At 42.9% G+C, this 10,062-nt stretch overlaps 1 protein-coding gene across 1 annotated transcript; it reads left to right on the forward strand.

Annotated features, from left to right (window-relative positions):
* Positions 1 to 558: 558 nt before the first annotated feature.
* On the forward strand, positions 559 to 6,430 carry hoxc1a (homeobox C1a). Its single transcript, XM_034590497.1, has 2 exons — positions 559 to 1,114; positions 5,711 to 6,430. The coding sequence occupies exons 1-2, from the start codon at positions 559 to 561 to the stop codon at positions 6,136 to 6,138; spliced, it is 984 nt and encodes a 327-aa protein (XP_034446388.1). The 3' UTR covers positions 6,139 to 6,430.
* The last annotated feature ends 3,632 nt before the right edge of the window (positions 6,431 to 10,062 follow it).

Genomic DNA, 10,062 nt, shown 5'->3' on the forward strand with positions numbered 1-10,062 from the left:
CATTAGCTGCATCAATGTAGGGCCTATATCATGTTAATGTGGGAGTGGAACAGAAGTTTCTTTGTTGTCTTGAAAAATAATCATCGAAGAATTTGACTATTTCTTAAGGACTCTTGCCTATGGTAGGGATATGTCTGACGTCATAATCTACCTGAGGAAGTGAGAGGCCGATGAAGGCCCTCATGATGATGATGATGATGAGGAAGAGGGTGATTAACTTTCTTTTTCTTTTCTATGGGTGCCTAGTTGTGGCCTGCATGTTGTTGTGAACTCTTTACGCCACTGGAACTGACCTGAAGTCAGTTCCACAACTTGCTTGCTCGGCTCAATCCTCCCTGATGACACAGATGTCCAGCTATTGGCCGACACCGGGAGGGCACGTCATCTCCATCAATCCGCCGTTTCTCTCTCTCCGAGGAATGCCCCCCCCCCCCCGTGCACGGTCGTCCAGCCGCCCGGCCATGCGTTACTGGATGCATGAGAGGCCGGGCATGAAGTGCAACCCCGTCCAATGAGTATGCAGGGGTGGGTGGGTGGGGGGGAGAGAGAGAGGTGATAATGACTTCCTATGAAGAGTTAACGGCCGAAGGGGAGAGTAGCCTTCTGTTCACGGGCTGCTGCCGAGCAAAAGAGGTCACACGCGGGGACCCGGGCTTCGGGACTCGCCCTGACCCTGCGGAGGGAGAACCGGAGGGGGAAGAAGTTGCGTCAACATTCAATCCGCTGCATCCCCACTACTTTACACTCTCCAACACTTTGACTCTGTGCACCCCTTCCTCGGACAGCCCACCTCCTCCCCCTCCTCCTCCTCTGTTTGACACTCTCGGGGGCTTCTCGACACCGGCCTGCCCCCACTCGTCCCGTGTCCCCTGGCGGTGCAGGGAGCAGGGGCAGGGCTCTCCAGGACGCGGAGACTGCGCGTCAGCAGCCGGCAGCGGGGCAGGAGGACGCACAGACTGTGGGTCACTCACGGAGCAAATTCGAATCTACTCTCACCACGACCCCGAGACTGAGGGGCGAAGTTCGGCCGGCGCGGACTGTACCGTGGCTGTTACGCATGGAAGGAGTAAAACTTTTGAGTGGATGAGAGTGAAGAGGAGTCAGCACCGGGCGGGTAAGTTTCTCTTTTTGGTCAGGGGACATTGAGCATGAAAGGGGGGGGATAAAGTAACCTTGACACTAAATGAGTTCACGCTTGATAATTTTTTTTTTTTAAAGCTTTGGATAACTTTCATTCATAGTTGGCAAAGTTTGTTCGAAGTTTTTTCTCCACCAGCTGAACAAAAAAAAAAACAGAAAAGAAAAGCTGACGTGTTCTGTGCGTCACCGTGCACATTGTGATCCGCCAACAAAAAGCTGAATTGAAAAGAACAGAAAGGCACCACTGGCTGTTTGCGCAACGCCAGATTTGAATATGCACACAAGGACTGGATCACTATTTCCTTAACGGTTCCATGTTAATGTCAAGCTGTTGTTTAGCATTTTTGCTCCACCTACTGTTACAAGCAGGAGTCAGACAGGGAGGTACAGTAAAAGGCCTGCTCAGCCTCAGTGTGTGTGTGCAACCCTGAAAATGATCAATTATTTACCCTTGCCCTTACTTACCAGTGGCTTTTGAATAATGCATCAGACCAGTGCCTGTCGAGACTCACAGGAAGTTGAGTAAAACTTACTCTTGTGAGCTGGAGTGCTCCCCGCGTATTGATTAGTTGTCTGTTGGTAATGAAAGCCCTTGCCTATTGATTTCAGTTTGCAGCACCTTTACATGTGTCCACCTTTTTAACATAATTGCTGTCACAGATCATCATTTCCCTGACTGATGAGTCCTGGGCAGAGAGCCCACTGAAGAATACATATCCCTGGCTTTAGAAAAAAAAAACACACCAATAGCCAACTAATGTGAGAAATGCCTATCAATCCTCAATTTGATCTCATATAGATCCTCTGTTTGATCAATAATGTCAGTTGACTGACTGGCCACTGTACTTGGGTTGAGTTTCATCAATTTTGCATGGAGGAAGATTTACAGCAGTGGAGGTCTGGTCTGTCTTTTCATTATGTTCTCTCCACAGAACGGTCTCAGTTCGCTGTGAGGGTGCTGCTGACCCAAATGTTCAGTGACCAAAGATGCTGGTTGATCATTATCACAGACAGTTTAAGGCCTGAGATCCTCCACGCAGGCTGCAACAGACACCAAACCGCGGCAAAATTCACATTAGTGGGGAAGATAATGTGGATTTAAACATTATTCCGGATTGTGTTGCGTTGTGTAGTGCACAAAAAGTCACAACAACACTTTTAATTGTGATACAACAAGCACAAAACTATTTGATTATCCACTTGCTTGATGCAGTTTATACCATTTGCATGCTCAAAATTCAGATTAGTGGGGAAGGCTGTATGGATTATACACATTCTAATGATGTTGTATTGAATAGTGCACCAGAGGTCACATCAGCACCAGGCTGCAGGGGGTTGTGTAATGTGCAACAAACACAAAACTACAGTTTACACCATGTACATGCTCAAATTTCAGAATAAGGTAATATAGACTTAGCACATTATCTTTAAGGATTTTGCATTGAATAGTGCACAAAAGGTCACATCAGCACCAGGCTGCAGAATTGTGTGTCATGCAACCAAAACAAAACTACAATTTATAAGATTTACATGCTCAAACTTCAGATTAGTAGGGAAGATAATATGGATTTAACACAGTAGGTCACTTCTGATTGTGTTGCATTGAGTAGAGCACAAAAGGTCACCTCAGCACCTTTAATTTGCAGTGTTGTGTTTGATGCAACAAACACAGTTTATACTGTTTGCATGCTCAGACTTCAGATTAGCGGGGAAGAAACTATAGGCGCAACACATTATTTCTAATGGTGTTGCATTGAGTGGTGCACAAAAGGTCACATCAACACCAGGCTGCAGAGTAGTGTGTCCCCCCACAAACACAAAACTACAGTTTATACCGTTAGCATGCTCAAAATCCAGATTACTAAAGATATTTAACAGAATACTTCTGATTGTGTTGCACTGAGTAGTGCACAAAAGCTAACATTATCACCTGTCATTTGAAAGCAGTGTTGTGTGTGATGCTACAAACACACAACTACACTTTATACCATTTCCATTCTCACAATTCAGATAGGCCTACATAGGATATAAAATGGATTCAACACAGTATTTCTGATTGTGTTGCGTGTAGCAGCTCACAAAAACTCACATCAGCACCCGACTGCAGGGTTGTGTGGGAAACAGAAACCATTTAATAGAGTATTTCTGATGATGTTGCACAAGTAGCACGAGGTCAAATGAACAGCTTTAATTTGAAAACCATGTTGCGTGTGTGTGTGATGCAACAAACACAAAACTACTTGATGATCTGCTTCCACGCTCTGGACAGACAGAAAAACACAAAAAACAAAAAGCCTTGAAGATTCAGAAAAGTGGTGTAGTGATAATGTGAGTTCACAAACCTGGGTGAACATTTTCCTGATGATGCCACTGTGAGAAAAGCAAGAAGAGACATCAGAGCCTTGGATTTTCTCATAAATATTTCAATTTTATAAGATACAAGAAAAGAAAGCAGCCATTTGCAGCTTTTGATCACTAGATTAGTTCGTGTTTCTCTGATGATGCCCCTGTGAGGGAGGTGAAAGGTCACAACAACAACAACAACAACAGCAGCAACAGCAACAGCTACCTTTGACTGGTTCCGGAGTCGTTTTATTCATAAAACACATTATGGCCACTCATCTGATCCACTCCTATGCACTTGAGAAAGCCATTTGCTCACTCACTCCCACGCACGCAGAGACCTCTCCTCGCAGTCTCTGTGTAACCTCTCCCTGTATCTCTCTGAAGGGGATCATCTGTAGGAGTAACTCATTAGCACCGCAGTGTAACTTGGAAAAGAGTCATTAGCGAAAGTATATACGCTCTCCTCTGGAGGGTGTATCGGTTCTGGCACAAAGCAAAAAGTCTCGCGTATTCTTTCCGGCGTTGAACGGCCTCCACAGACCTGCTGTAACCTGATCTCCAGGCTCGCTGTGTATATTCCCAGTGCGTCATTCTTCAATTATGCTTTGACAGCACCTGAATTACTGTGGGCTGGATGCCCAGATGACTGAGGCAATGTGTATCGATCCATCCCTTTTCTTCTTCCCTCTCCTTGGCTTGGAAGGCCCCTCTGTTCCCTTTGCTGGCCGGCTATTTTTAAACGTGCAAGTCATTCCTCAAATATTTAGTTTGATTCTTTAATGCCTTCTGGCTGGCATCAATTCTATTATCTTTGGAGCCATTAATCAGAATGTGCATGTGATTTGCACTCCTGAAAGCTCAAGTTCTTAATTACGCACAATTCCTCTATTGGTTCTTCATTCTCTCTGCCCTCTAATTCTCAGCCTCGGTTACCTTGACATTCATTTTCTTAAAACACAGATGTCGACATTTATCCTATAACTGACCTTTCCATCTGCTGTGCTTTTCCAAGTGGCTAGAGGCCCGTTAACCTTCCTCTCTATGAGTTGTGGTGGGACACGTTGGACTACACCTGGCGCACCGACTCCATTATGCAGCCGCGGCAGCACATTTTCTCAGAGGCAAAGACACACTGGCGACTACTCACAGCGTCAGCCATGAAAAATCAAGATATAGCTGCGGCTCCTGTCATTCATTGCACATAAGTAGCACAGATGATACTTTAATGTGTAACCCAGGAACCTCAGAGGAGGAGAAGGCAGGCGTTTGTCATTAATACAGTGTTTGAACGGATTTGCAAACTGTTAAACTGTCATTGGCACAGAAAGGCCTTAAGACAAATTATTAATGATTCTGATGAATGCAGTTAATGGAGTGTGAATGCAACAAAGTTGTTTTGAATCGCTAGAATATTTCTCTCACACATATCTGCAGTGTTCAGCTGCATCCCTTTTTTTTTTTCTTCCCTGCATGATTTGGTGAACTCGTCCAAACCTTCACAGAAAACGTGCAATCGAGTGCAACGTTGAAATGTCTCCAAGTTTGAGGCGATGACTCAAAGCTGTTCATTTTTCATTTGCTGTGGTTTTATGATGTTGTTGCATGATGTCGCACAGGTGTCTCTGATCTTGTGTCCAACGCCTTGAGTCATTTCCCATCCACCTGTTTTACAGCATGCACCCGAAGAATTTGCACTGTGCCTATAGGCTATTGCTAAAGCTGATTCTTCGGTGAAGTACATCTTTGTTACAGAGACAGAAAAATGGCTGCAGGGTAGAAGAGTCTAAATCAAACGACTGGCTCGGGGCCAATTCCTACAAATGTTTTTTTTTATTTTTAAGTTTCCAAAAAATAATTACAGCTATTTTGAATACTTGAGTATTTGTTTGAGTCATTTCCCCGTTGTACAAAATAAAGCTGTCTTTTTTAATTAAATATATATTTCTGATACTGATGGATGTATTATAGGCTGATAAATATATCTATTTAATTGCAGGTGATTTAGCCAGTACACCAAAATCAAAACTATATATAAATGAAAATGAGAAAAAGAGTTTACTGTAGGGCTATAATAGTTTTTTTTGTTCTGTTTTAACTCTCATTTTTCATCTTATTTCCTCCATATGAGCGTGGATAATTTTATTCAGAAGGCCTTTATGTGCTTCTTTTGTGATTAACCTCATTGATCTTTGCTGACGACTGATCTCATGTCCTCTGCTCTCAGCCGGGACGCACTCGACCTGTGGGTTCAGTGTCGGTGGCTCGGGACTCGGTGCTGTGGAGGCTGGAAGCAGCAGCAGCAGCAGCAGCAGCAGCAGGATCTGCGCGGATGTCCATCCCACGGTGCCCGGGGCCCCGAGGACCTGCTTCAGCACCAGGCAGCTGACCGAGCTGGAGAAGGAGTTCCACTTCAACAAGTACCTGACGCGGGCCAGGAGGGTGGAGGTCGCCGGCGCCCTGCAGCTCAGCGAGACGCAGGTGAAAGTTTGGTTTCAGAACAGACGCATGAAGCAGAAGAAATTACAGAGAGGCGTCGGGCTGCTCTGCGACCCGGGCCCCGCGGCCCTGCTCTCACACGCCGGCTCTTTGGACACCTGCCCCGCTCCGGAGCCGCGCACGACCTCGCCACAGCACCTGCCCCTGATGCCCTGAGCCTGCAGATGTTTTGATTTGGCGTTTTGCATCGGTTTCACTCAGGCTTCACCTTTATTTGCTTACACCCCGATGGATGCTCGCTGCAAAGAAGCAAGTTTCTTCATGCAAGAACGGGTCAAAACAATCAGTCACCCTCCCCGGCTTCAGACTGGCGCTCTGATTTGAATATTAAAATTCAAGTCTCCATCTACACGATGTAAACGAAGATACGAACTTATATTGATTGTGCAAAGAGACGCGGGCACAGGGTTTATTTATTTTGTACAATTTATACATGAATACATTTATTCAACAGGACACGTGTTTCCTTGTTTTCTTTAAAATAACACACATTGCATTTTTTTGAATTTAGGCTATTTGTGATAGGTTATACAATTGATAATATGTATTTTATCGACGCAGAAAGAGAATACATTTGAGCAGCTTTTATAAATTATTCCACCAAACAAAACTGCTCTGTTTTCACCCAGTTTCACTACAACATTAAGCAGATTTTTTTAAGTTGTTTAAGAAAAACTCACATGCACCTAGACAAAGATGATCAGGCCACTTTGACTTGAATGCTGCTTTAACTTATTTAAAATTCAGGTTTTCATGATCCTAAGCACTAAGATTAAAAATACCATAATTGGCTGATGGATTTATTGACCGCTCGAATTAAGACTATTGATCCGCAGTGATCCATCTATTCCAGACGCAAATCTGGGAGCATTTGCAGCGCATCTGTAATTGCATGTTAATGGAATGTAAGGAATATCACGGCCGGGAATTGTTGCTTCTTTTTTGTGTTTTTTATTACTATTATTATTACCCCCACACTCGCATCAGAAAATGATAATTTAGCCTGAACACTCACGCGGGAGCGCACACAATAACGCGCTGCCTGTGCCACGCTTTGAGCATCAGCCAATCAAGTGCGTGGCCCCTGCAGTTGAGAGCAGCTAAATATTCCTTCCAGATTCACACCTCATCTCATAGAAAGTATAAAGGGTTATAAAGTCGGCCCTTAAACACTGTTATGTTCCCGGCAGCACCAGGCGTGTTCTATCATGTTAATGTCTATTTTAATATCGAGACATGCTCCATCAGCCGCGTTAATTTTATGTTGGGGACTGTTTTTATTTAGCTTTCAATTAGTGGCGTTTGCACTGGATATGAAGGCAACCGGAGGTAAAACGGATATTAACGAGAGCCACTTCAATCGGCTGGGTTGTTAAAGCTTAGAATTAAAAAACAGAATGAAAAAAAAAACTACCGATTATAGCATTTAACAGGCGTCTTAATTTGAAGTCTGACGCGTTTGAACAGATAAAAATAATAATAAGGATGATTATGAGAGAGTCGCAGCTCTGCAGGAGTTGGACGTGGAGGCTGCAAGGCCAAGCTAATATATGCGCTCGCACCAGAGTTCACCTCTCACCTCTTGACCCCCCTCTTGCCTCGGGACACCGATGACCCGGTCAGCGGCTCCCACAGAAAAAGACCGACCATTAATTTGGGTGACCTCGGAGTCTGCAGCTTTTTCTCTTTTCTTTCTTTCTCTCGCTTTTTTTTTTTTTTTTGGATTCCAACAAGCAACTCTTTTGTTCTGGTGGTGGGTCTCTGCGTCCTCACAATAATAAGTCATGGTGCTGAATGGAAGGGCGACCGGGCCATATGATAATTGTTCATAATATAATTCCACGTACCAGGGCCAGATAATAATGCATTTTTTTTCCTACACCTAGAGCTAACCCATTTTCTCTGTCCTATCTCGTATTTTAATAAGCCAAAAATGATGCTCCTGGTTCACTTTATAAACTGGATGAAAGAGTCTTTTCACCAAATAGCTTTTTGGATATAAACTACGGACCTATTTTTAATAACAAAGTTGAGAAATTAAAGTTACTTGAGCATACTTAACACCTAATATGATCTCGCACCAGAGTTGGTATAAACAAAATTTAGAACAACTATTAATTGCACGTCCCATGCTTATTATATATTTCATGCATCTGCTTGAATATATATATATATATATATTAAATTCAGAGATTAATTCCTCCACGACCACATCCCTCACAAATTTCACCCCATCAATATAAACTGAAAGACATAAAGAAGGATAAGAGTTCAGACTTCTGACAGCACAAACATTTAAAGGTTTTATTTGTAATAGATAAGAAGGATTTCACAGGCAAGCTCGGCTGGAAATGTGTTGGACCCCAATTCTTTTAAAATTTGCATTTAAACAAAACACATTCCATTAAGGCCGTGTTTGTCTAAGCAAAGTAGCACAAAGTGGAATGTTTAACAAAACCATCAAATGTGACCATGTCTTTAAATGCAAATGCTGGTGGAGTTTACGAGGATGATGATCATGTCGAAACTGTGAAAACAAACAATGCAATAAACAAACAATGTGGAACATGTGAACGCAGAGAAGCTCCCTCGTGTCCAGAGTTCCTGCTGAGAAGTGTGTTGGGTTGACCTTGTTAGAAACTCTTTTATCATCTCGTGCAAATGTGCTCCCTTTGCCACAGGGCTTCGAGTTACAGGTTGTAGAGGAAGCTTGCAGCAGGTGTGCACTCTTCTTTTTTTCTCTCTCCACAATCCAAAAATCAGAGCTTCCACTGAATAATAGATTCACTAATAAACACACAACAATTTAGAAATAACAAAACGTGTGGGTAGAAAATCTGAATGTGAGTTATAAGGATGAGGTGAAGGTGAAAAGAAGTAGTTGATTCTTTCTTTTCTTTTTTTTTTGGGGGGGTGAACTATCGCTTTAATTTCATTCTGTGGCAGCCTCTGCATCTGCCTCTCAATTGATGGAAGGCGAACCACATTGTTTGTTCAGACCTGACATTTAGTGCGTAAGCGTTTGAGTGTGACTGGGCTCTGATGAATTTTGTGCTCTTCTGTAATTCCTTTCCTGAAGATGTACGGCTGGCTCACGAGACTGACAGCTGTGCAGCGCTTGCACGCCATCAAAGCACACAGGACGGATGTGGGGAAAAACAAAATCAAAGTATAACTCAGCTCTAAATGTACTCGGCTGCCACAGGTAGCAGCGGTGTTGACATTGAACAAGTTGGAATGTTCCTCACCTTTATTTTTTCTCCTTTAAAGCAATACGTTCTTGTGGGGAAATTGATTCCAGCTCTAGTTTATTTAACTCAATTCCTTTCAATCAATAGAAACAGGTTTATAATATATAACATTCTTTGTAAAAATAAAGTTATTTGCTATATATTTGTTGGTCTTTATTGAGATATTGAAGTGAAACCAGTGATGTATTAGTTTATAAAGCACAGTCTCTATTTCATATTGTCTTTTATAACAAGTTATCTGATGCAGATGTGAGCAGCTGTAACCCTCCTACTGAGCGCCGTGCGATGAGATAACACATGCAGCCTACACAAAACCTCACTTTACATTTTAAATTAACAGATGTAAGTGGGTTCCTTCTGCGCTCGTTGTAATTAATGCTAAGTTGACCTAAAATTAACTGAATGCATAATACGCATGTAACATCCTCACTGGTGCTCCGGGGAATGGAATCAATTGATCAGGCTGATGTGCAGCACTTACACATAACTCAGTTGTTGTTGTAATTACTGATCATTTGAATTTTCTCCTCCCTTTGTAGTTTTTCTGCTCCTCTGATTTTACTGTTTTGCTTTATTTGCAAACACTTTCATGCGCTATTAGTGTTTGCTCTCGTTCACATATTTGACTACCAAACTGATTTGCAAGTTGAAATGAAGTCAAGAAAGTTGAAATGAAGTGCACCTGTTTGAATGTGAGCGAGTGTGTGTGTGTGTGTGTGTGTGTGTGTGTGTATGTATATGTGCATGAGTATGTGTGTGTACGTGTGTGTATGTGTGTGTGTGTGGATGTGTGTGTGTGTGTGGACGCCCTCTGTACGATTACACAAAT

The sequence above is a fragment of the Hippoglossus hippoglossus genome, chromosome 7 (assembly GCF_009819705.1).
Source record: "Hippoglossus hippoglossus isolate fHipHip1 chromosome 7, fHipHip1.pri, whole genome shotgun sequence".
In the NCBI taxonomy this organism is placed as follows: domain Eukaryota; kingdom Metazoa; phylum Chordata; class Actinopteri; order Pleuronectiformes; family Pleuronectidae; genus Hippoglossus; species Hippoglossus hippoglossus.

Excerpts from the sequence above, each read along its gene's own strand:
- hoxc1a (XM_034590497.1), top strand. The coding sequence starts at position 559 with ATGACTTCCTATGAAGAGTTAACGGCCGAAGGGGAGAGTAGCCTTCTG. Across the intron at positions 1,115-5,710 it reads GAGGAGTCAGCACCGGGCGG|CCGGGACGCACTCGACCTGT; the intron begins GTAAGTTTCTCT and ends CTCTGCTCTCAG.